Source organism: Melopsittacus undulatus, chromosome 2 (genome assembly GCF_012275295.1).
Source record: "Melopsittacus undulatus isolate bMelUnd1 chromosome 2, bMelUnd1.mat.Z, whole genome shotgun sequence".
NCBI classification, from domain to species: Eukaryota; Metazoa; Chordata; class Aves; order Psittaciformes; family Psittaculidae; genus Melopsittacus; species Melopsittacus undulatus.
The window spans coordinates 42,571,570-42,599,192 of NC_047528.1; the positions used below are offsets into that span (position 1 = coordinate 42,571,570).

The 27,623-nt window shown below is 35.8% G+C and overlaps 1 protein-coding gene across 4 annotated transcripts in view; it reads left to right on the plus strand.

The window, feature by feature from the left end:
* The first annotated feature begins 543 nt into the window (after positions 1 to 543).
* The window catches only part of SCEL (sciellin), a 48,743-nt gene continuing 21,663 nt past the window's right edge, over positions 544 to 27,623 (plus strand). For 2 of the 4 annotated variants that reach the window (XM_013128794.3, XM_031048072.2), the window contains exons 1-10: positions 544 to 698; positions 7,257 to 7,330; positions 11,332 to 11,449; positions 12,091 to 12,153; positions 12,463 to 12,534; positions 17,821 to 17,889; positions 19,301 to 19,366; positions 20,617 to 20,682; positions 21,729 to 21,761; positions 23,446 to 23,517. In XM_013128794.3, coding sequence (XP_012984248.2) covers positions 7,288 to 7,330; positions 11,332 to 11,449; positions 12,091 to 12,153; positions 12,463 to 12,534; positions 17,821 to 17,889; positions 19,301 to 19,366; positions 20,617 to 20,682; positions 21,729 to 21,761; positions 23,446 to 23,517 — 602 coding nt within the window. In that variant the 5' untranslated portion in view covers positions 544 to 698; positions 7,257 to 7,287. The remainder of the gene's footprint in view (positions 699 to 7,256; positions 7,331 to 11,331; positions 11,450 to 12,090; positions 12,154 to 12,462; positions 12,535 to 17,820; positions 17,890 to 19,300; positions 19,367 to 20,616; positions 20,683 to 21,728; positions 21,762 to 23,445; positions 23,518 to 27,623) is intronic. The other 2 variants (XM_031048071.2, XM_031048070.2) reach the window with 2 other exon arrangements.

Sequence of the window (27,623 nt, forward strand, 5' to 3'; positions counted from 1 at the left end):
GAGAAATGTATTGCAGTCACTTTAAAGAAAGGAAAAGGAAGGCAGTCTCTTCTCCCTTTTCTGTTTATTACTGCCTGTGCTGAAGGAGAATGCAGATGGGCACAGATAAGGGAGACTTACAATAAGATCTCGTATGGGAGTTTCCCTCCGCAGATCTTTTGCCTCTGCCCACATACTCAAACAGTGTAAATGCTTAATGCATATTGGATTACAGTGTGTGTAACACTTCTGCAGAATTTTCCTTTGATGAAATACGGTGTTTCTTCGTGTTCACCTGCATAAAATATCTGAAACCCTTTAGCTGAGAGTCAGTCTGAAGTGTACATTTCTGTGGGAAATCCAAATGACTGCTGCACATTTTTCCAAATAGTAATTGCTTGTTTTTTTGTTTCAAGGTCTGAAAGCATTTCATTTTGTGAAACCCGCCCTACTGCACTTGAAAAGTACAGCAAGCACAGAAGTGTAACAACTCACCTGTACTTTTAATTGATCTGGTATTTCTACAAGGTGCCACCCTTTTCCACACCTCCTACCTCCTCCTTAAGTGACTCAGCCTCTGAAGGAGAAGTCTCTTGACTTTTCAGACAGCTGGATGGGGAAGGACAATTCAGCTCTCTGTCTGCCTTGACTGTACCTCATTTTCAGGTATCTACAGGTTGACTTACCATACTGAACAACTCTAGGACACTAACTTCTAGGTAAGGGCATTTACTTTTCTGGGTTTATATTCCATACATGCAAAGTCCTACATTTTCAGGTGTTCTGTGATTTCTTAGTGTCCAATTTATGGTCCTGTTTCAAAGAATCTTATTTTCAAGAAGTATGGAGACCTTGACTATGAAAATTCAGCTCTCAAAGTGTTTCATTTTAGGTTCATTTCAAATTCCTTGGACCTTTCTGGCATCTTCTCTTGGCCATATTATTTTAATTACTTCATTACTTACATTATATTGCTAATTATATTTTATTTGAATGCTGTTTCCCCGCTGACAAGCTCACTGTTCAGACCACTTTTTATGAATGGCTGTTTTAATGTATTGTTTGCACTGTCCTTAGTTTTATTTTTCTTTATTATTTCTTTAAAATTCTTATGTAAAATTAAAAAGCATTAAAACCTCATTTACTTGAATTTGCTTCACATGTATAATTTTAGAAAAAAAAATTTGCAACAGTTTGTTTTCATTTCCACCTTAGCAAAAGAGACAGCAAAAGTGCCCATTCTGCTATGATCCAATAAAATACCTTTACATGAAGTGTACTCATTTGTAAGTAGGAAGGGTTCTTTACTAAAAATCTAGAAAAGTGAAAAAGTTGGAAAAAAAACCCCAAAACCAACCAAACCCTCTACTAAAATTAACACCTCCCTCGCCCCCCCAATCCTTTAAAAACAAACAATAAAAAAGAATCAATTTGAATGGATCATATATTACTAATTTGAAAACATGTACAAATTTAGGTTTTGACTAAGCAGCTGATGTTACATTTAATGACAGTACCAAAGCTTAATTTCTTTCAAAACAGAATCTCCTCCGCCCACGTCCTGAAAAACCAGTTTTGAGAGCTCTTTCAGCTACAAATAGATGATCTCTGCCATACATTCATGTGTTCTCTAGTCCTACCTCGCCTGTTCTAACCTTGCCTGTTTTCTCTTTCACTCACATACACATTATTTCTATTCTCTGTGAGAGCTGTTATTAATTCTGTGGCCTAAACTGTAAAGTACTTATTTAAACACAATATATTATTTCCAGAAGTTTGCAAATGTATTATATGGCTACTGCCCAGACATGCAACTCCTGAAAAAAAAAAAAAGTCATTCTAGGAACATATTTGTGTTGTTCTTTAATGTCTGTAAAATAAACGTAGTTATTTTTACCTGTACTTTTCAGCAAAAAGACAAAAAGACTAATAACCAAAAAAAGAGAATAACATTACTTCTAATTTTGAAGCATATAAATTATACTCAGGTGGGGGTTTTTTAAGCTCTGAGTACACACTTGGTACTATGCTGAGTTCTATTTCATGTCCTGGCCTACAGTCTTGAGTGACAGCACTGGATACTGATGACAATTGTGTAGGGAAAAATGTACGGCCCAGTTTATACATACAGATCTGCACCTGACAAAGTGGGACATAAAGGTCATTGAGGAGATCATATGCTTGACTGAAATAGTAAGTTGGAAGGTATGAAGGATGGTACAGCCTTGGCTGGCTCTAACTGTGATGATGATTTGGGAAACAGCCTTTATCTGCAATCAAGAGGTACAGCCATGTTTAGAAATAGGGATTCTTATTTGAGCTGAAGTATAGGTAGCCCAGTCACAGCACTTCTGATATTTGGGGGGCGAAATGATGGATGTAGAGAAGAGCAAAATTGATACTGACTTCCAAATGAGGAGGATTTCACTCACAGACTTATGGGTGCCTATCTAGAAGGACAAGTGTAATGAGGTGTCTCCCCGGTGCCTTTTTTTTAAGGCCTGGAGATCTTTATTCTGTATCAAGTCAGAATTACTTTAATCATTTTCTTGCTCACACATCTTACTATATTCAAGAAAAATGATGAAGAAAATAACAAAATTTGCTGACCTGACATGAAAGTCGTTAACTAAAGGCAAGGAAATACTATCATGGACTTCATAACCGTGATTAAGTAAGATCAAATGTGGGGTTTTTTTAAATGTCCTATTCTCCACATTCATCTCATATAAATTAAAACAATCCAGGCTGTATAGGTTTAATATTAACCATTACAATGGGGGAAATATAAACCCAAACCAACAAACAAACAGTAAAGGTGAAGTAAGCCTTCATTGTATTTGTTCACCAATAGTCATTCTATCCAAAATTTCTCCTGGAACACAGTAAAAGCAAGCAAATGGGTTAAAACACAAAGGATATGGGAAATTGATTTCCTAATATTTAATTAGATTTCCAATGGGATAATGTTAAAATTTTGCACTCTGATTGCTCCCAAGATACTGAATGTTTAGCTTACTTCTGAGCAGAACAGCCCTTAAAAATATTACATTTTGGTGGAAGGTTTCCTATTTGGGATAAATAAAATTTCTTTCTCATATGGCAGATATTAGATATTTTTGAAAATCAGTCAGCAATCTGTGGCTGTGTGGAGCCATGTATAAGACATCTGCTGGCGTTTAATGTGGACATGCCAAACCCAGTAGCTTCTCTACCATCCAAAGCAGCATGAGCGGCTGGAAGACAGGAAAATTCTGATACTATTTTGTTTAAAACTAGCTGTTCATCTACAACTTTTTGTGTCACTCAGTTCATTAATAAGGAAGTTTGATATTTTAGGCATTCACATTCAGCAATGTTTTAGATTAAAAACTACAGTATAAAAACAAATGTTTTGACTTTTAGGAGAAGATTCACCTCCCTTGACACTCCCTCACTACTCATGTGTTGAGTTACTTTATATACAGGGTGATAATATGTGGTACCTCTAAGCTGTGGAAAGAAATATTATTAGAAGCAAAATACATATCAACTAAATATTTATAAATAAGTTTTTAATCACTGTCAGCTAGAAATCAAAGAACAAAGACTTTTTGGTTGTAACTAGTTCAGTCTGATGTGGAGAACATGATTCTTATAGGAAATGTTTGTGTTATTCTTATGTATTTTTTTAAATACAGCAATGCATACATGTGAAACCTAATTATGTAGAAAGCTACAGCCAAGAACAGAAGAAGGAAGGCAGGAGGACTCTGTATTGGAAGGATGGGTGTGTTCACACGAGCTGAAAACTAGTAGGTCTAGCTTTAAAAAATTAAGACAGGTCTGAGGTCTTCTGCTGGTCAGTTGCTGCAAGATGTGGAAAGGAGATACAGAAATATGAATATGGTTATTTGTGATAAAAGCAGAACTGGACACCTGTGCTGCTTTCTGAATAACTAGCTACCAGTTTGGAAGGGCATTTGACTTTCCCTGTCTGAGGTTTTTTCTGGATTTCTTTGGGACTGAATTTGGTTTTCCCCCAAAATGGGAGAGGGTCTGGATCCAGGACTGGCATGTCCTAAAACTTTCGGGGAACTGCTGATTGGACTGGCTGAGGCAATGTTAATTTTCTTTTAAAGCTTCCCGACTTCATTTTTAAATTCAAATTATGCTGGAGCTGCATTCCTGTTTGTTTTTGTTTTGCATTCCAGCTGGGTTGTTTTGCTTCAGTGGTTGAGCTCTTATTAAGAATGCCTGCACATAATTTACTGCTGTAGGATACTGTAGAAGCCTGTAACTTCTCTGTCTTGCAATTTCATTTACAAAGTTCAAAACAACCTTTTTTTTTAAAAAAAAAACAAACTCCTTTGAACCATGGGCTAAAGATAAGCAGTTCATTGACCTGCTTGTATAATGTGGTCGTTCCAGATCTTTATGAGCCCTAAGTTTTTAAACTCATGTGATCCTCACATCTTCTGTCATTTCCCCTTTCCACATACACAGATACACACGCTTAATCCACAATAGTGAAGACCAAGAAAAAAATGCTTTGTTGAATTGTATTCTTCCTCTTTATGCAAGATTCTTTTCAGTTCAAGATCCTGAAATTTAAATCTGACTCTGATGATTCTTGATTGTCTGTGCTAGAGATTAAAATTAGGAAAATTTTTTTAAATTATGTTTTAAATTTGAATGGCTTAATCTTTGATATACAACTTGAAAGTCTGGAAGCAAGAAGTAAACCTTGAGGACAATATGGCAGTGTTATGTAGGACTGAAATTTCAGAATACCTGGCACATTTTCCATGCTGACTGTAGAAGGGAGTGTGCCTGATTCTTATATTCATTTATGCATACTACTTTCAAACTGCCAGACTAGGTAGTAGTTTATGCCTGATGCTGTACATATGTGCAGCAGAAATATTGTTTTGCCCTAAAACCATTTTAAAAAATTAATACAGGCCAGGAGACAAAACACAGTTTCAATTTAATGTTGGAGGATAAAAGAAGCGTGCTTGCTGGCCTTTCTTTTGACATGCATGGATACAAGCGGGAATTGTGTCATTAATACATTTGTAGTTATTCTGTCGATTTTAAAGGCAAGCCTCAAAATGTATGGACTTTTTACTCTGGTGATAGTTTCTGTTTCAGAACAAATGCCTGAGTCTCTCGTGTTTAATTTTAACAAAGGTGTATGGTACTTCCTTGCCAGTTCTGTGAGAAACTGTTTCCATCATGAATCTGTGGGAAGGAAGGCTATAGTATAAGGTGAAGTCTACGTAGCAGTTCCTTCTCATTTTTTAGTCAGAAATATTTAAATTGCAGAATGTGTATTTTTAACAAGATTATCTAAGCCTTACAATTATGCTATTTGGTTTAATTACCACAAAAGGTGGCTCCATTTTCCAAGTTTTATGATTCACTTCCCTTGGGAAATGGCTTTAAAAGTTTTTATTAGAAAATAATTCTTTCTTCTTCTCTAGATGAAAAAGTCACAGCATTCACTGCCTGTGAAACGTGCTGAAATGTCAAGCTTCATATTGTCATGGGACTGACTGAAATGAGAACCAGTATCAGATGTCCAGCTGTTGCTAAGCTGAAAACATAAATAAATCAGAGTCCTCTCCATCATCTTGTGACACTTCAGGAAAACTTATAGCAAGATCGATTAGTATTTAAAACCAATTGCTTTGATAGCCTACCTGAATGGTTTCTAGGAAATGCAGAGCATATCTCCTCAAAACCTTATACCAGTTACTTTGTAAGATGTTTTATGACCTATTGCAAAATAAATAAGGCTCGTCATAGCCCTGAGCATACTTTTATTCAGTGGAAACAAGATCCAACAGTCACATTTTCTACATACACTATGCCAATGCATGCTTGATACAAACAGTTTAAAAGAAAGGAGCGTGGTCAGAACCTTCCAATCAACATGCCAGAATTTTAAACTCTTACAAACATCTGGAATTTCATGACTGGGTACGATATATGCAAACTTTTGGATTTTGGCATTCTTTTTGTATTTATATCTTTACTTGCTAAGAAGACCTGTATTGGTTTACATCCAGATATTGGTTTCCTACTTTCTTTGCTTGGTAATGATAAGTTTTTTTAGGAATTGTCTGGCATTAAAAACATAAAAAAGACAAATCTGTTCCAAGTGCAATTCATTGTGTGTAAACCACAGTTTTATATGGTTACAGTGTTACTTTTGGTATTTTCCCTAAGCTTTTGCCAAAATTAAACATCTTTTTCACCTTCCATCAGTAAAGGAACAGCCACAGGCTCCAGGCTCTCAATCCACCCTATTTTAGGTGAGCAAGCAATACACTCTACGTCTGCAAAACAAGCAGGACAACTATGTCATTGAGAGAACCAGGAATGTTTCTGACTTTTAATGACTGCTTCCGCCACAAAATGTTTTCTAGTGCTTCTGTAAATATTAAGCAGCCTGACCAGTGGAGCTGGTTGGGAGCTTCCCAGCTTAACCTTGTTTTCTTAGAAAATGCTGCTTTTTAAAGAGGAATTCATTTGTAAGAGGGTCAGTTTGTCCACATTCTTCAATGTTAGGATTGGCTTTGCTTTTTTTGACCTAAGGGAGAGTTTTTTGTTGTTGAAATATCGTTATCATTCTGCTAGATGCTTTCGCAGTTTCAAAGGATAACATGAAATCCTTTGAGTGGCTCAACCCTCAAATACTTATTTTATTTTTTTAAGTCAACCAGTCTTGGATGCTCAGTTTTTGACCTGATTTGAAACAAGGGAAGAAGTCAGTGACTGGAAAACTGATGCAGCGCAGAACCACCTCTGTCCTGGACCCCCACATTAGCTGCAGGCCATGGAAGCTCTGAGACCTGTCAGTGGGGCTGGGAGAGCCCATGTTAGCTTGAGGCAGTGCTCTGAGCCACAAGCTGATACCATCTTCCCATTAAGCTAATCAGCTCACCCCAATCTTCATTACTTTGTCTTGCCCTCTAGAGGCTATTACCACCCCACATGCTCTCAGAGAAGGAGCTCCTGAGAAGGAAAAGGAGGAAGAGGCAGTGTGACAGGCAGAAACACAGGGCAGGGATACACACAGTCATCACCAGGGAGAGAAAAGCCATTCCTGTGCCTGAGATTCAGTTCAAAAATGTCGGCAGCTGGTGCTAAGTCATTCTACTATTAGACTAAACTTGCACTAGGAGGTGATCAGCATGGCAAATGAATTTAAAGTGTCTTTGGGGATGATTTCTAATCTCACTGCTAACTCTTCTTTTTTTGTTTGTTTTATTTTTCATGTTTTCTTTTAGATTCCCACAGAAGGACACCCCGCTGAATAAAATGTCAGCTTTCAGCATACGAAAACAGGCTCCTAACAAAAGCGGTAATACTGAGTCTTTATTTTCTGCTCTTAGGGTACTTACAGATTGAGGCATGGCCTCTCTCCTTTCCCAGCGTTGCCATGCTCATTGTGCAGCTCCCTCAGAGGACATACCAACCCTGTTAAGCTTTGATGGGCTGGTTATAAGGTTCACACCAGGACCTGCTTCAGTCACAAAGCTAGCAGTGGTGTTTGTAAGGTTTCACTGCAGAGGTTCAGGCTAAACCACCATGCTGGGCAGCGTAGTGAGCAGGGGAGCCAGGCAGTGTGGTGCAAAACAGTGATTGCCTCCACTGAGCCCTGTGGTTGCTTTGGTGATCCCACAGGAGCATGGCAGCTTGGAAGGCCGTGGACAGACGGTCTTGGTATCGTCCTGTTGTCTCACTTGGGGAAAATGAGGAGAAATCAATGAAAATTAAAATAAGAAGAGGGGAGAGAATTGATATTTAATCATTGTCAGATAGGATTGTTTGTTCCTTTTGAGGGATGAAGCTTGAGGAGGGCTGTAGTTTGCTTTCTATGCAGAGAAATGTCAAGAAACAAACTGGGAATGCGATGAAATTTTCCGTTTCCCTGGAACCTGCAAAATACTTTTAAAGACTGAACGGTTTTGAGGTACACGAGGACATGGTTTGGGTGGGACATGCCAAACCTAAGTACAGCAAAATGCGTGCAGCCACGGTGGGAAGCAGCTTGGCTCTACAATGCTAAGGACATAAAATTCTTATTGTCAAGATAAGGAGGGGATAAACTCCATCTGCCTGTGCTCATGTGACCTGAACTGTTGTATCAGATCTATATTTAGTTATTTAATTGAAACTTGGGAGGCAATTCATTAGTCCAAAAATTAGTACTCTTCAGCAAACCCAAAGCCTCATGCATTAGCAAATTGCTTCTGATGTTTCATGAAAATAAACCACAATATATATTCCTTGGCTACGGCCTCTATAGGAGATTTTCCTAATTGCACTAAGCAATTAAGAAAGCCATAATTTCTCTGAAATCCAAGTGATTTTAGGGTAAGAGATAATAGTTTTCTTAAAATGTCATAGGAAAAAAGCCAATATTATACATGCAAGTTTAATTGTAATAGATATATACTGAGTACTTCCTGATTATACAGAAATGCTTCTATTATGTTTGTGTCATTGAAGAATTTTTCTTCAAGACTCAGAGGAAGTTACGCCTGACAATAGAGCACAGATTAAAATGTATTGCGGACAGTTGAAAACATCTGGCTAAAACCATTATTTTGAAAGGAATGCTGGAATCATTTCCACCCCTTTAGCTGCCATAAGCTGTCCTAACCACAGAGAAGTTTTATCTCTGGAATGCATATGCTTGAACTCACATTTTTTCCTACTTTCCAAAATTAACTTTTATTTTTATTATTTTCAATGCAAATGATTGTACCAAACATAAAATACCTAAATATTTCTGAGAACAGGAAGGTACAGTTTTTAATATTGGATTTTCATTCAAATCCTTGATTACTGAATGTTACAAAGTTGGTTTACTGCCTATCAATATATCAAGTTCCTGTTATATCCCAACATTGCTAGTATTATCATTATATTCAAAACTAAATATTTAGAGCAAATGCCCTTAAACTAGTCTTGTTAGCTAGTTACAGCTATCTCAGTTCTTGACAGTGACTATGAAACAATGCTATTGTTTGAATCAGTGGAGGTCCTTCTTTTCAGTTTGCCTATGTAGATACATATTTTAATGAGCCACTGGAGCTATTCAAGTGAGGCTGGGATGTCTTAATTTTTTGAAGTCTTTAAAGTCAGATTTTAATAAATACCTTTAAGAGAAAAGCTAGATCAATTGGCAGGGAACAGGCTGATGCAGAAATCATGCAGTAAAGATAGATGACTTTTTGTTCTTAACCTATCATGATTGTCAGCACATTCTTACAAATCTCATCTATGATGTGCCTTTCATTTCTTAATGGCCTTGAGGCTGCATCTATACTGCTCATAAAAGAAAGCCAAACACTGGCATCAGGGCCAAGAGACAGAAACGCACATCCGTGCTATCCACAGCCATGCTTCTTAAATGTTTGTCACTTCTCTAGCAGCTCAGTCTAACACAGGAAGAGTCAGAGAATATTTGCAGCTGCACAAACATGAATGAGGAGTCCAATCCTTTAGTTTGTTCACTGTCCTTTCATTGTCAGTATAGATGTATCTACAACGAATTGCAACATATAAGAACAGACACAGTTTGGGTTACAGTGAGATGTACATTTAGACTGGATTTTATCTTTGCACTGCAGATTTTTGCTTTCAGGAGAAAAATGTATTTAAAAAAATCAGTCTTGGCCTTTGTCAGTCAAAATGATTTTTTTTTGTGCTTCATTATAATTTGGTCTTCCACTCACTGTAGCAATTTGTCATCTTTCCATGTTAGTGCTAGAGCTGAAGTCCTTATATTAAAAGCAAGAAATACATTTTCTTACAAATTACAACAGAAACACAGCTATGACAAATGATCTAATACTGGCTGAATGTGTTTTTTCTGCGGTCTTCCTATACACAATCTTTAAAGTCAAATGTCCTTACTGAACACCAGATAGTGACATCTCCTAAAATCTGATGGTGTTAAACTCCTTTTGTATGAGCACTCAGGGAGTGAGGAATTCTTGGAGAAAATCATGGAGGTCTCTAAAGGAACATCCAAGAAACTCAGTATTCTTAGTCAGTTAGTTGATTAATTGGATGCTATTGACAAAGGTTTTGCACATTTAGTTTTTCAATCTTTTCTCTGAGAAGGTTTGGGGCAAATATCACAATTCAATGATGGACTTTCTATTTTGGCTCAACTTCTAGTCTTCCATTTTAAAGGGGAAAGTTAAAACATCACAAGGAAGTTCTTTACTGTGAGGTTAGTGAGGCATTGGAATAGGTTGGCCAAGGAAGTTGTGAATGCTCCTTCCCTGGTGGTGTTCAAGGCAGGCTGGACAGAGTCTTGGTTGACATGGTTTAGTGTGTGGTGTCCCTGCCCATGGCAGGGGGGTTGGAACTAGATGATCTTAAGGTCCTTTCCAACCCTAACTATTCTATGATTCTAACAATATTTCCCCTCACTTCAAATAGGCTGATGATACAAAACTTAGGTGGGAAGAAAACGAACTGAGGATATTGGACAATAGTCACTGAATTTGAGATAAACATTAACTTTCTAATACAGTGAGGAAGTTTTATTCTCACAAATCAAATTAACACTGTATTGATACTTATTCAACATACTAAATATCAGCATTGTTGGACAAGGATATTTTAGGTTGCTTTCAAAAGTAAATAAGGCTTCCATGTTCACACAGTGTGTAAGTGTATATGGGAGTTCCTCCCAGTAACGTGAAACCATACACTCATTTTAGTTAAATTTGACATAAAGTTGTAGGTTTTAAATGTATTGCTTTTATTAAAAGTTCAGTAAAACTAGGTAGCTGGTTAGAAAATGAACTGTTCATTAGGCACTGAGGAAAAAGCTTCAGAAGGAGCATGACCCTTCTAAGAAACCTGAAAATAGACCCACAGTGAGCTGTGAATGTAGGTGGAGGACCATGTGATCATCTCAAGATTAGCTTTGCTTTGAAATTTGCATCCTGTCACACATCTGTAAATTCAAAACCCACAAACAATGCCTCAGGAAACAGTATTCATTAGTTTGACGTTCCTGGAATTATTGTTCTCTGTATATTTCATAATCAATTTATCAGATTTGTGATATTTGTTTACATTAAAAGTTTATGAAGCTGTTTCATATTAAGGATGAAACTGAATTTAGTTTTGTAAATGGGGCTTCTGCAGTCCCTTGAAGTTTGAAGTGACTAAACCGCAAACTTTCAAAGCAAATTGTGTGCACTAAACAGGAATGACTGCTGAAGAGTCAAACTCTGATAAACATTTACATATTTCAGCCTTTCTAATAGTACATTAAGTTTCCAAAGTTATTCCATACATTCCTTTTCAAGACGTGTTTCTCTGCATTTGCAGATAACAAGAGCCCCTCTGTTGCAATTAAAAGCAGACAACAGGCTAGTCATGATAGTAACAAACGACGGACCCTTTTGCAAGATAACAGCTGGATAAAGAAGAGACCTGAAGAGGAAAAGTAAGAAAGATATGAAATATATTTCTTCTGTATTTAGTTCAGTATGCCATGTACACTGTCTTGGAGTGTCTACATTTCCTGAATTATATGATCAGGAATTACATTAATTTAATCAAATAACTAGTATTTGCTTATCTTGATGAGGTATTGATTGCCTTTTGGAAGTAGTTTGCTGGATTTTCCTTATGTTTTTAATTGGGATTTTTGAATGCTGATCATTTAATGAAGGGCTTCTGCTCTAAAAGAAAAATCCCCCATTTGGTATATCTAGGTTGCAGGACTAATATCTAACATTTTCCTTTTACAAGCATGAAGATTATGAATCTTAGCAAGTTCTTTTAAGGAGCTTAAACCAGGATCAGTTGAAATTCACTCTAATACAAACCAGGACTTCCATTACAGTAAAAAATCCACCATAAGAGTAGGCTTTCATTATTTGGCCCATGAACAGCATGTAGGAAGAGATTATTCTTACTCCAAAATGTCTGGAGTCATCTAATGCAGAGATCTGTAGCTGGTGTGATTATAGTAATAGCAGAAAGCTGTGAAATATGATTGAGGACAGAAATGTTTTGCCAAGTAACAATTTTCTATTTTAATACTCAAATTTTAACTAACTACTGTCTTTCTTTTGCTTGAAGTGCTGATGAAAACTATGGAAGGGCTGTGCTTAACCAATACAAATCTCAAGATAGCCTACACAGGTACAGTAGCGAATCTGCACACCTTTCTAATGATATTGTCAAAGAAAACTGAGTATCCTTTTACTATATCCTGTTTATAGCAAGAACTTGCTTTGTTCAGTTTTAGTCTATGCATCTTTCCTCTGTAAATCCAACTCCAATGTCAATAACTGTTAGGTTGATCATTGCAATTCATGCAGGGTTGGATGTGTTGACACCTGATGGTCTGAAATAATGTATGATATCTTGAGAAGCGTATATTGTTTTTTTGGTGATGAGTTGTTTAATAAAAACAGTAACCAAAGTGGCATCTCTAATCATTTTTTATAGCAGTTGCACAGATGAAAAGGAAGATCAGAAAGCTGTACTTGGACGTTACAGGTCTGATACTACCCTGGACAGGTAGGGATTTTTTTCTGTATATATTGTATTTAGTTATTCTCATACCTGTGCAGAGGTCTTAAAAATGAAAGCATGAATAAAATCAGTGGGGTTTTAAAATTTCGTTATTTGTTAAGCACCAAGTAGAAGACAATTTTTCTTCATGAATTACCAATGAAACAAATGGAAATGTGATTAGAGAAAAGGTTCTTTTGACATATAGCTCTTCTTCTTCTCTATCAATTTCTGTGCATTCTTGTCCTCATAAAAGTATCTCTGCATCAATGAAAACCACTCATCCCGTTTCCTACTTTCAAACTGTATATCACAGTCCTTTCTCTGATAGTTAAGCACAACACAGCTAAACCTCTAGTTCTTTGTAAATCCTTACTGCCACTTCATACCATGATCAGTACAAATATCAGGATAATATGCTTAACATGCAGGCACTTAATTTGAATGTCCTCTTCAGCCTTGACCTCTGTTAAACATGACCATGCCTGTGTTTGCAGATTCTTTCTGCATTGCATCTTCAAAACTCAGCCCACATTAACATCCAGTATCCACAACATGCAGAGGCCATGAGTATGAGCACTTTAGTACACAGTGTGGAAAAAGTGCACTTGTTTAGTTGGATCATAGCACTGTGTTATTTCATTTGATGACCTTTACTTCTGCTGTAAGAAACAATGGAAAACTGTTATGCAAAATTTACCTTCTCCATAGAAGCCTGGAACAGAACAGGCTATGCATCTGTGTGATATCAGCCCTCCATTGATTCTTCTGTAGGCTGCTGAATCCTGCTGCGTTTGTTCACTCATCAGGAGGAAACTATCCTAACTTCAATTTACTTACTGGCCTTCTTTGTATCTTGTTATTTCCACAGTAGTGTTTTTGATCTGGAGGTCCAAATCTCCATGCAGGTATTTAAGATGGGCACACACCTTGTATATGTACAGTGGTTTCTGGTCCATTTGCTGTTCCTTCCCTCAATAATATGGAATTTGCTCTTTTGAGTGATGCTGAGAATATCTTTCATTTTTATAACTTTATCTATATAATTTCAGGGCCTCTTTCCTGAATTATTATAGATGGTTCAGAGATCAACTGCTTTTCTTGGCAGTCATTACTTTGCATCTAAGAAAAGTGAATGCTATCTGCCATTTTAGTAATCTGACATGTTAGCAGATGACTTCTGAAAACCTTGCCAGTCTGCATTTGTTTTGACTACCATGAGTCAATGTCACTGGCAAGCAACATCACCTTCTCTTCTAGATAAGTTATGAACATATGGAAAACCACAAGTCTTATGCAGATCCCTCCTTCCACTCTGAAAAAATATCATTTACCTTAAACCTTTGTTTCCTACTTTTGAAGCAGTTACTTATCCTTGAAAGGACCTTCTCTATTACCACATAGGAGATCACTTTGTTGAAGAGCTCCTAAAGCAAATTTCTATGAAGCTTTTGGAAATTCAAGTAGAATATGTCAGCTATGTCACTCTTATCTTATTTTCATTGACTTCAAATGTATTTTTAAGGCTTGATTTTCATACATAGAAACCCCGATTACTAATTAAGAAGTCATAGGACAATTCCAGTTTCTACAGTGTCACTGAATCACATTGTCCTTTTGTACCTATTTATGTGTCTTTATGCCAAGATAGTAAGATGTCTGAATTATTTTAGGTTTTAAGCTGATTGTCTTTATGTTTTCATGTATGCAAATATCTAACATAAAGGGTTCTTAATGTGCAAAAGATGACAGAGAATACAAAGAGGATTATAGGTGTGAATAGACACTATATATAGTGTATATGATATATATATGTATATATGATAACTAATGCAGAATATGTCCACAAATTGAGTGAATAATGATGGCTTTACCTGAAATGATCACAATAAGGAAGTTTATTTTTCCTTACTCATTACTGGTCTTCTCAAAACTGGAATATAACCATTCTAGGATTAATTTGTACACACCCATTGCCAGCAGGCATTTCTGTAACGGATGCATCTCCTCAAACTTGCAGCCTAATGCATTACAAGGTGTGGTGATGTATTATCTCTTAACACCTTTTTGTACCCTGCAGTCCAGTTTGGTACTTCTGCTTCCTCTATGAAGGATGTTTTCCATTGGGCACAATTCCCTTATTTTCTTAAAAATTATTTCTGGCAAGCATAACCGTAGTACAGAAGTCTCCAAGTTTGCATGAACTTTGCAGGACTTGGTTGTTTTGTTGCCTGTGTGAAAAAGAAGCATTCTTTTATTTTTATTTCTTGTTCAAAACTAAAAGGCAGAGCTGAAAAAAAAAAGAGCATGTTCCTGGGAGGTAGGATAAAGTCTGAAGGACTGCTTTTAGTAGACAGTTCTTGAGAAAAATTACCTTGGTATTGGAGATCTCTCGGAGCTGTTTACAGAATTATAGTAAATCATGTTGTCTATGTGGAAAATTATTTTATCTAGCTGAGATGCTGTAAAATGTTAGTGTTCTGTACTTTAGGAGAAGGCCTTTAGGAGTTACCTGTTTGCAAGCTAGATATTGGAATATCTTTTCACAATTCTGCTCTGTATCTCTTCTGGCCATGACTGTAATATTCCAAAAGACAAGGATTTAAAGAATCTGGATCTGTATCTGGATGAATGTCTCTTCAATAGATAGGTTTCAAAATGACAAAATGGTCATTGACATGTTAATTAAAAAAAAGTAATTTAAGGAGTATAGGAGTAATTTTGAGTTCACTGGGTGTGTAAATGTGACAGTGAAAACATATGTAGGAGCTATATTAAGTACAGTTTTCTGAGTCCTGGAGACTGCCGTATCAATGTTCAAAAATAGCGTTGTTTGATATTAATTTTGCTTAACCCAATATCTACAAAATTTAAACATCACTTTCAGTATTAAGGACCTGGGAGAGATATAGCAGATGACTACATGCAACATTGGCTGCAAGCACAAGAAAACACCAAGAGCTGTTAAATTACTAGCAGCACTCCATAGCTTGATGACAGTAGGTACACATATGCTTGTACCGGCATGCAGATCTACACATCATAACTCAGACAACAATTGCATTTTACAGATAATCACAGGCAGCCTTCCAGATGGGAGGAAAAATTTCATTTATCTTTTCATTTATCTCATCTTATTAACAACTAAGCATTTGACAAAAGATGGGAGAAATATTAAAATAATATAGTGACAATGAAAATTTCATTACTATTTTTCCAAGTACTACTGAGTCCAGAATAGCTTCCAGGAAGAATAAATCTTAACTGCACTTACAGCAATTAAATCTGAAGAGATGGGACTGAAGCAAATGAGACACTTTCATTCTCTTCTTTATTAATCTAACCCTTTGAAACCACTGTTCAGTCATCGTATGAACCCGTTTTGCACATCTTGAACACTGAATGCAGCCTTTCACTTGTGTGAAGAAACTACAACAACCAGAAAAAAAGTTAAGAGGAAGGTTAGAAAGAATGATGATTGGGATGAATGTTTGAAGAGACAAAGTTTCCTTAACTTGGAAGAGAGTGACAGAGTGAGTAAGGAGGTGATATTTTCTGTTATATTGCTGCACTGTGAGAATGAGGGGATACTCTATAAAATGTTTAAGTAATAATTTTTAAAAAAACAACAAAACAAATAAAAATAATTTAAAAAAAGCAAGAAAAGAAAGAAAAAAAACCCCAGAGCATTTGTTTTTCCCTTAACACATAAATTAATTGTTGGAGTCAACACCACAGGATATAGTGGACGCCAGAAATTTAAATTGGTTCAGGAAAACATCAGATGAGTGAATGGATCAGTGATCCAAAGGTGTCTGGAAACAGTATTCTGGGTGTAAGCAGAGGATATTCTTCAACCACTGCTTATCAGAAGCTGAAAAGGAGAAGTTAACATTATACTCACATTTCTTCTTTCACTATTTCCAAAGCCTCTGTTACAATTAAGCAGCAGTGGAGTAGGAAGCCAGATGGACCCTTCAAGTCTTTAATATGAACAAATACAGAACTGCTTTAAGCACTGTGCTGAAATTCTGAAAATAGAAAACGAAGCGTGAAAGAAATGGTGGTTCATCGATTAGCTGTGAATTGAACTGACACTGGTGTTTGCATCTGCAGCAATGCTATAGCAAGTTTAGTGGGACCTCTAGTGATCTTTCGAGTAACTGTAACTGCTGGCCACAGCCACAAGCTGCCCGTGACATGATAGTTATTTGTCCAATTAGAATTAGATTTGAAAAAGGCACAGAGCATAAGGTGGTGCAAATTGTGTCCCAGAGCTCCCTTGAAGGCTTTCCATTAAATACAACAGTATTCTGTGATACTTGGCTGGGGACAGGATGCAAAATATTTTGTACATAATGTTAGAGTTCTGGGATTAATTATTTTGTATCTATAACTTCAGTTTACAGATGGACATAACTAAAATTAAATAATTTCTATATGTAAATAAATTGTCAAATTATTTTTTTTAATTTCTGTATATAAATCAATTGTTTTAACCAAATATTTAACACAACATGACCTATTTCAATGTACGTCACTTTATATTTGAGCTTTAAATAGTCCCACTGTTCTTATTAAAAGGTATTCTATAGAAGAGAACAAAGTTGAAATAAAATAAGTGCTTAAGCTGTTTTAGCTATGGTAGCTACATGGTACTTTCTGTGAAAATTTGGGATTTACACAACAGCTGTGGAATCCATAAAGGGCTTGAAAAATCATGTGGTAGTTTTTAAGAGTAAATTTCATGGCTTAATGAAAGCAATTCAAGCACAAATAATCTTACTTCTTGCTAGATGTTATTGCTGTAGGTCACTACCATGATTTGTTGGGGATTTTACACCTGAGTGTTGCCACAGCAGGTTGATCTTTAAAAGCTGTAAAGAAAATGAGACAGTTGCATCTCTCTAGGGATGGTGAGGGAGGGGGAAAAGGAATAGTTTGTGCCACTTGAGGAAACATTGCTTTGTTCTTAGCATTCTGGTCGAATTCAAAGGAGTTGCAATAAACTGTTAACAAGGAGGCTTGATATAGTATATCAATTAGTGTTTGAACATAACCTTTTAAAACAGTTTTTTTTTAGTGAGCAAATAAACTCTTCAGATATTAATGAACTAAGTTTATATTAATTCAGGTACTGTTCTAGCCTTTTTTTGATATTGGGGAATTTTAAATCTGTGCAGAGGGCAAAAAATATCTCCATCATTTAACATTACTGGAAGTGGGTTTTTGGTTGGTTTTTTTTTTCATATCTAGAGTTTGTATTATAAATAATTTCTCTGTTCCTGACAGAATTCCAGACAAAAGTGACACTGATAAAATAAACAAGTCCCCAACTCTGAATAATAAGGAAAGCATCAGGTATGATTTTTGGAAACTTAATCATCTATGTATTATGTATTATGCATCAGAAATTATGATGGATCATTTATCATGCATTATCACATAAGTATTATAAAATATCATAACTTTTGATTATGTGGACATGCCAAGAATATATAGAGACATTATTTGTATGGCATATATCCAAACAGTAGGCTTAATTTCAACACCTGACATCTGAAATGCTGACTTCTATGTCTGGGTTATCATAGACCCTTTTTGTAGCCAATGAGGAGAAAAAGGGTCTTTTGGAGGACAATTCATCTGATGTCTCTAAGATATTTTCTTTAGAAGAAGAACTTACCTTTAAAACGCCTATTTCTCCACATAGATTAAGAGACTACCTCAGATTGCACATTCACTCAGAAAAGCAATTATTTAAGAAACACATTTTTTTAGATACAAAACCAGAATGAGTAAGAGGGTTTTGAAAACAGTTCAGTGTGGGCATGTGCTTGAGCTCTGCATTTCTCTGCATGAATTCTACCAAACATAACAGGTATTGCTGAGGAAAGACTGCACAAAAGAGTTGCAATTAATGTTTCCAGTTGAAAAAAAACATTGAATATTGCCAATAGAAAACCTGAGTACCAAAACACAGGAAACGCTTTTTTTGATAGCCAGGGTAACTGGTTTTTCCAGTGGAAGGCTTTTCTTTTGTCAGAAGGTCAGTCTTTTGTTTAAAACAAGGTGAAACTGATTTTTCATTTAAAATAACCTGGCACAAATATTTTTTACATGTTATTAAAATAAGTTGCTGAGGTGCAGAGATGAACACTTTCTGTATCTGACTACACAGCACTAAAAATTTATTTTCTTAAAGATTTACAGTTCTTAGCTGATTGAAATTGGTATTTAAAAAATGGAAGTCAGAAGAGCTCAGCCACTATACTTATAAATGTAAAGGGACAAATATATCGCTGTCAGTACTGTTCCATCAATAATAAATTACAGTGAATATAGATGCCATTGAGGGCTGAGCACAGCAATTAAATGTCATCTTGTGAAGTGCTGAGATATTACTCTGAAGAGTAAATGAGTGTCCCTGGCATTTAAAGTTCAAGTGAGATCATTCTCATAAGTTACAATTTTACACCATTATGTTGTAAATCATGGTGATGATGACACATGAAACATCATATAAATTGGATTTTATCTTATTTTGTCTAGGGATGATTTTTTAATAGACTTACCATGAACTCTGAAGTGGGACTTCAGTGAGACTTAAGTAGTATATATTTTTTTCCTGCCAAAGAGCAATAACATAGTTTGCAAAGCTCTGTTCTTCTGTTACTGTCATTACATTAAGAATTGCAATAAATTTTTGACTTTTTTGTCATTCACAATGATACAATTATTTAAGAATTAAGTATATTTATTTCCTTAACAGACAATGTTGGACTTCTAATGCAGCATCCACAAACACTGCTGCGACTTCTCCAATCAAGAAAAAAAGGTATTTGTTACCACCACTGCTTGGTTGCCAGAGAATATACAGCACTCTACGAAACCTCAGTAGCATGTCACAATTACATAAAAAGAGCATTACCAGCTTTCTCTTCTAGCATGCTCTAACTCCTCAGCAAGCTTCTAGAATGAAACTTTTACATGCTCTGGCTTTTTCCATGGGAGTACTGTGTTGAAAGTTAACCTCTGTAGAGCCAGTTTTGTGAGCCTGGTGGACCATAGCACAACAGATGCTGTGACTTTGCTGCAGCCCCTAACTCAGCTACCATATGCCTTTTCAGTGTCTAAATTTAAAGCATTCTAGCTCACTGTAATTACAAAATCTCTGATGCCAAACTTAAGCCTGTACTGTTTGAGTGCGTATGAACCACACGGTTTTCTGTACAATGAACAGCTAGCTTTAAAAATCTGTATTTCTTTGGGCAAGAATAAAAACAGGGTTTAGAACAAAGAAAAAACTATGTTTCTGATTCAAAATGTATTGCTGACAATGGCTATATTTTTATGTGTCCTTCCCAGGCACGAATTCTTTTTGCGATCTCCTTTCCATACTTCATGTATAAAAATAATGATCGGTAGAATTCTGGAAGTAGAAATTAAAATATCATTTTCATATTGACAGCTTTGCTTGTTTGGTGGAAGTTTATGGTGTTTTCCACCCCATAGTCCTCTTCAGGCTCTTTGAAGATATGAAAAGTCATCACTGAATTGCAATGTTTATGGTGCAACTGCTTTTCCCTCACAAACAGTTGTAGGATTAATAGTTTTGATTAAAGAAAAAATAATAAGTGGAAGTGCTTGTAATGTTTATGTGACTTCTAATGCCAGCCTGAATGGGTTTCTTGGGTTGATACTTGACACTCTTCCCTTTGTGCATTTTATTTTTTGTCCTTCACATGAATGATCCTTTTATTTGTACCATTCAGATTATAGGTAAGACAACCTAGAGTCAGAGAATACTTTTTTTTACAAAAATAATTAAAATTACTATATTATTTCCAATTCCACTCAGTTGTCTGGGGAAAAATAAACCAAAAAACAATAACTAAAAAACCCACAACAAAACAAACAATAAAGTGGTCTTAGAAGTATCTGCATTCAGTATTTCAAAATACTCGTAATTTAAGAAAAGTTCCAGGTATTTCTTCATCACTTTTGACATTCTAACATTCATAGGACACTATTCAGCCCCCATAGCATTAAACTAATAATAAAAAAAATATTTCTTAACACTGACAGGCAATCTTGGATGCCTCCCCCAGTTTCAAGTAGTAAACCCACAACAGAAACAGTGGAAACCAAAAGGTAAGTACTGATGACTGCTAGTTATTTCCTAATTCTTGGCTAAAGCTGATCTGGGGAGTGAGCCAACAGGGCAATTATTGACAGATTGAGTTTGATAAGTAAGATGGCGTGGGCTCTTAGCAGCTTGATGTCCAGCATTGACTGAGGGCTGAGTATATGAAGTACCAGTTACTCCTCTGCTCTCAAGTCAGAGAAGACTGAAATACAGGCATGTTCATTCTGAAGATTTCATGGCTCTTCCTGGGTCGGCTAGCAATGATGTCACCAAGCACAGCTGGTTAAACAGAGATGAGCGTTAGATTTCTTTGCTTATCTTTGTAAACTGCTTTGAACATGTGAAAGCTGTTTCATACTGTGAATATTACTATAGCTAATAATTGTTAGACTTTTACTCACCAGTGAGATTCAGGAAACAAAGATGCATAGGTGCTAATAACCTGTTTTTAAAGGTCACTCTCAGTCTTAAAGACAGGTGTAGCAAAGAGCTGTGTCTGTTCTTGAAATATGAGAATGGCTGATCTGCCTCAAGAAGGGAATTCAACAATCATGGGTTCCACGGAGAGAGGATTGGTCAGCGTTTATATTTACTTACCTTTTCTGATTCTGATACCTAGCCTTCTATAGTGAAGCATGATATGTAAACTGTTAAAGTACTTTGCCTCATTTCCAAGCTGATTAAGCACACTTTACAGAACACTTAAAAGAGATTGCAATTGAGGCTAAAAATATAAGCAGCTACCTGTAACTGAGTTTTTTGGTTGTGAATTGTGTGCTGAAAGAAACCCACCAATGACCAGAGTGAATAACTGGAGAATGTTAATTGAAGAATAATAGTCTTAATAACATAAAAGGAATATTATTCCGTATTATGCTAAGTGAGTTGAAAGTGTTATGTTCCACATTAAGAAACAAAGAATAATGCCACCTTGAAGGACAGAAAAGTAAAATTAATTGCTGTTCATTAATCTAAAGTCTTGCAAAGAAGTGTTTCAATACTAGAATTTTGCTACTTGGTTTCTGAACTGTTTACTCTTTTCTTTCTCTAGGACCACTTCAGAAAATTCAGAGGCCCCAACAACGTATGTCTTGCTTACTTTGCTTCTTAGTAGATTTATAAATGCAACACACTCACATGCACAAACCTTGATTATCATTTTACATTTATTTATAATACAAAGACTGAATAATTTACCTGGGAGGGTTCCTCTATAGCTAGTACCACAGAAGTGTATTAAGACTTCATTCCTTGCAGAAATGTTATTATTTTCACATAGCTTAGAACACTAGATATTTATTCAAATTGGAAAATCAACTGTAACTGCATTAAAAATTAAAAGCTGCTTCACAAGTTTAGTTCCACAGTTATGTATGTTGATAATGCAAATGTCCCTTTATATTGAACAGTGCTCTGAAGAGAGAGTAAAAAAGAGAGTGTGAGGAATGTAAAGAAAAAGAAAGTGGTAAATTAAAAATCTCTGCACATGCAAAGACTTGTAATAGAACGTACTGACATAAGATGAATTGACATAAAGTACTCTAAACTTATTTGAGTGTCTTCAAAGATTGCTCTAATTTTAGAAAATATATTTATTAAATTAATTTATTAATTAAATATGCATTTCAGATGGTTCTAAATAAGGAAAAGATTACTTAACCAACCTGTAATTTCACTCCTTATAATTAAGGCAGCTACACAATTTCTCATGCTTTAGTTGCCATCCAAGTAAAAAAATTCTCTAAAGCAGCGTTTACCTCTCCTTTCCAATTCTATTGACCACCTTCTTAAAATTCTTGCAATTTCTTATAAATCTTTTATTCCTGTAGTGACTGATCTGACTGATTACACAAACAAGTTAAAGTAGGAAAATGAGGTTGGTAGTTATTTAGTTGTGTTTTTTTTAATACTTTGCTAAATAAGTAAATTGTTAGTCTTTACTGAATAAGTAAAATCTATTTAGTACAAAAAATATTTTAAAGTTCCTTAATTTTGAAGCAGTAAAGAAACTCCACTTCATTACATCCATACTAGCAAAGCAGCTAGTCTTGGGATACTAATTTTTCAAAGTGCTCACTGAATAGAGCAATCAACTGCACTGAAACATTGCTTAGCTCTTTATGTATATTTTTTTCTTTATATACATATACCATTCCTTATGTACATGTTATAGAAATTTATATGTTATAGAATCATAGAATCATAGAATAGTTTGAGTTGGAAAGGACCTTAAGATCATCTAGTTCTGACCCCCTTAAGATCATCTCGTTCCAACGTCCATGCCATGGGCAGAGACACCTCACCCTAAACCAGATCACCCAAGGCTCTGTCCAACCTGGCCCTGAGCACTGCCAGGGCTGGGGCATTTACCACTTCCTTGGGCAACGTGTCCCAGTGCCTCATCACCCTCATAGTAAAGAACTACTTCCTTATATCTAACCTGAACTTCCCCTGTTTTAGTATGAACCCATTCTCCCTTGTCCTATCACTACAGTCCCTGATGAAGAGCCCCTCTCCAGCATCCTTGTAGGCCCCATTCAGGTACTGGAAAGCTGCCTCTGTGCAGCCTTCTCTTCTCCAGGCTGAACAGCCCCAACTTTCTTATATTCGAAGAAAAAAACAGACAAATGTTTTTCAAAGAAAATCCAAAGTCATTGTGGTTACAAATATAAGAGATAGAATATCTATAATGGTAAGTCACTTAAATGCTATAATGTTTCCAAATATCTTTGTCTGCCTTAAACATGTTTCCACCATTTCTATTGTAGGTATGCCTCTTCATCAGAACAGGTGACCACTCAGAAATCCAAGACTGAGGTGAATGATCAAGCTACAGCAAGGTAACACAAGCAAATATAATCAAAACAATATTTTGATAAACATTGAAAAATGTGATATTAAGTACCCAATCTGTTTGATTTCCATATTTGACAGTTCATTTGGACATAGTGTGTGATAAATGCAGCATTTATCTAGTCCTAGAAGCACAAACTTTGAGTTCCATCTTATTGACTTGCTAAGTTACCGCAGATGTCTCATTTTTTATTCTTTCAGTCTGTCTAGCCTGCATCTTAAAGAGCAGCATATAGATAGTTGCTGCAACTGTTTAGAAAAAGATGAATTGCAGTGCTATGGATTATATAGTATATTTTCAATAAATTGTGGGAGTGATAATATCTACACACTACTATGTATATAAAAAAAACCAAAACAACCTAAACCCAACTTGTGCATTAACATTTTAAATAGTAAAACCCCAACATATAACAGTTAGTGTGACAAAATTAGTATGTTTAAACAGATGGACTTATTCTTGCGGTATGAGTTAGATGGCACATGTACTAATGTATCTTGTCAAGGCTACAGAATACCATGAAAACTATTGCTGGAAAAGACATAGAAAGTTTTTGTTTTGTTTGGTTTGGTGGCTTTTGTTGTTTGATTGGGTTTTTTTAACTGAAATTCCAGCAAATTGTAAGCTTCTGTATTGATGGAGGTATTGTATTTTTGAAAACAATCAGCAACAACCATGAGAAAGATTTGACTGTGTCCTTGAACAGAACAAAATGCCTGCATATGCAATTAGTGAGTGAACTAGAAGCAGATTTCTACACATGGACTGAAAATTACAGTAGCCCATTTTGCAGTTTTTAACTGGTATTATTAAATGGTGCAAACACTAAAATCAGTTTAAATGAGCTAAACTTACTTAATTTTATTCATAAAGTACAGTTTTGTGAGGTCTGAAGCCACAGTCTCTCTTATTTTATATTGTACCCCTCTCCCCTAAAGACCCCAGTATGTAAAAACAGTACAAAACGTTAGCAAAAACATGCAAAAGACATCTGACAGTGTAATCCCTAGGAAAAAAAGAAATATTTCAGTGAAATATCTTCCTGTCAACAAATGTGGGAGATCTTAGAGAATTAAGTATGCCAGCATATTAACTAGGGAAGTCACAACCATTCTTCACTCCTAAAGGCTTGTTAAGGTCTTACTTAACCTGCACCCTCAATCAGTTCATATTCATCATCCCCTGGTGGCTCTCATTACCATATCAAGCTTTGTATTCCTGTCCCTCCATTGGTGGAAAGCTGGAGGAGTATTTTACTGGTCTACAAGTTTCTATGGCAACATTGTGCTGCTAGAGCTATTTGTGTCAGTATATAAACTATAAGTAGCCTGTAATCTTAAGCAGGCAAAATTCAGCCCTCTCTACTCCTGCTATAATTCCTTTACATTTGGCTGGTGCTTCAGCTGTCGTCCATCTGCTGCTGCTGTGTTAGCTTCATAAAACTACAGATTTTTGTTAAATTTACACTAACCAAAAATGCAATAAACAGCTGTCAGCAGAAGCGCCTTTTTTCTACTAAAGATGTCATATAAATACTACACTTTTGGCAAAAAGGGTCATGTTACACAGGGGAAGCAAACAGTTACACAACAAGCATTTCTAGTAACACTGACATTTATTAGAATAACATTTTCTCTTACATCCTTTAATTTCCTATATTTTTACTTAGAATGGAAAGATTTTTCAGGTCACTTTTTTAGTCATACTTAATTGCTGATTTGTCTTTCGCTCATGATTCTGATAGGGATGTTAAAGGAATAATGAACTCATTTCAGTGGAAAATAAGTGGAAAATGGCAATTGTTTTTCTATCAAGCTTGTCAGCAATGCAATTAACATCTTTCGGAATCCCAAAAAGTATGTCAGATACAATCTCTTCTGGCTAAAATTGTGAGCTTTATTGTGCACTATTTCATACAAGACATAACACTGATTCTGTTAATGTAAAAAGATATTTTTGCATTGTTCTCAAGTAAAACAGTTAGACTTAGGATCCATAATAAAACGTATGGTATATAATAGTATAGTATATATAGTATATAGAGTATATAGAGTATATAATAACATATAGCATATCTGAAGGCAGGGACATATGGATCTCCACCTTTTGGACATCATTAACAGAATGGAATAGACATCTCATGATTAGTGAGGGCATCTATAGGTACCCTAGACAGAATAAGTAGGCAGGATGCAGAAAAAGTAAAGATAGCCTCTGTTCACTAATTGTGTATTTGTCATGGGTTGTCCCCAAATCAGGTCTCTTGGTATCTTACAAACGCAGCAGTATATGAGGACTGCACTGGATACATACAGAGACATTTTTCTGATTTACTCAATAGGTCTTATATTCATTACTTATCAAGTCCTTTTTGTGTTTTATTTCCATTTCAGTTGAAATCCAAGATGCTTACCCTGTGATATCCCATTACAGAATTGTAGCAACCATTAACTGCAAGTGATTAAAAGCCTGAATATTTTAAAGAACCATGTTCTGTGGGCAATCTTATTAAACCACTTCAAACATCCTGAGGGTGTTTAACACAACTTTAGTCAACGTTTCATTAACAATTGCAGTTAGGATGCAAAATTACGTATTTCTATTAATGCTTTTAAATGGGGTTCACTCGTATTCAACTACACTGCTTCCTTGCATATGATCTGTACAGAAAGTAACAATACTTGGCACAGTGGGCCACATTTACCAGTGCAGTAGAAAGGTATTACCACCAAAAGAGGCAGAATAATTAAAAAAATATTTCCAAGAGTTCATAAATTATAGAAGTAATGAATCAATCTTTTATTTTGCATAGATATCTCAGAATTTGTGATGGGCCTACTTGAGAAACTTTTGAACTGATGGTAACAGGAGCTGTATAGGAATGTAGAAAGAAATCCCAGTTCAGCCCTTAAAGCATCTGTAGTGAGATTGTCTGCTACCACTGGATGACTATCACTTTGTAGGGCAAATTGTAGAAACTTTTACATAAGTAATATCTTTTTGGTATGTCATTGATAGCAGAGTTAGGTAGAAGAAAATGTTTCAGCTATGTATTTGTATGTATGCGTGTAAGAGACACAATTTCTAGGGAGCAGAAACAAGCAACTGCAATATTTTTGCGACATATTTAAGCAGACACTATATTCTTAGCTCTTTAGTATTTTATTTCCTATAAAGTACAGGGCATTGAATGCACAGGATTGTCCTACACTGTAGAGGTAATTTACTATAATTACTCCTATCAGATAGTAGAAAATGTAGACAATGCTGTAAATATATTTGTGTTATGCTCCTTTTTAATAATAGCCCTATTTGACTCAAGATGTTTTGACAGTTTTCATTATAAAAGGTCATGAAAGAACGACACATTACTTCAACTATTTCTTGTAACAAGGACACAGTTTTCTGTGTCTATCAACATTGACAACTTTGAAGAGTAGCAAAATAAGATACAGAGGTTTTTTTAATTATTTAAAAAATGAAAGTAAATTTGTATTGACTTGGAATTTTCCAAACCAATGGAATTAAACTCATCATGTCAGGTCCCCCAAATGAACATTTGTTTATAAAACTCATTGTTCTAGAGATGCAAAAGCATAAAACTGAAAGAATCTGTAGATACCTTTTAAGGCACTGGCTGATTATGTGTTCCTATTACATGAAAAAGATAAATCTGGTTTATGGAGCGAGATAGGCAATCCCAAACAGTCACTAGAAACATCCTAGAGAATTACCTTAGGTTGGACTAAGTTTAGATGACCAGAATTAGAAGGCATGACTCCCACACCAAGTATTCCTCTGTGATGCTGGAGAGGGACTATTCATTAGGGACTGTAGTGACAGGACAAGGGGTAACGGGTTGAAATTTAAACAGCAGAGGTTTAGACTGGATATAAGGAAGAAATTCTTTACTGTTAGGGTGGTGAGGCACTGGAATGGGTTGCCCAGGGAGGTAGTGAATGCTCCATCCCTGGCAGTGTTCAAGACCAGGTTGGATGAAGCCTTGGGTGATACGTTTTAGTGTGAGGTGTCCCTGCCCATGGCAGGGGGGTTGGAACTAGATGATCTTGAGGTCCTTTCCAACCCTAACTA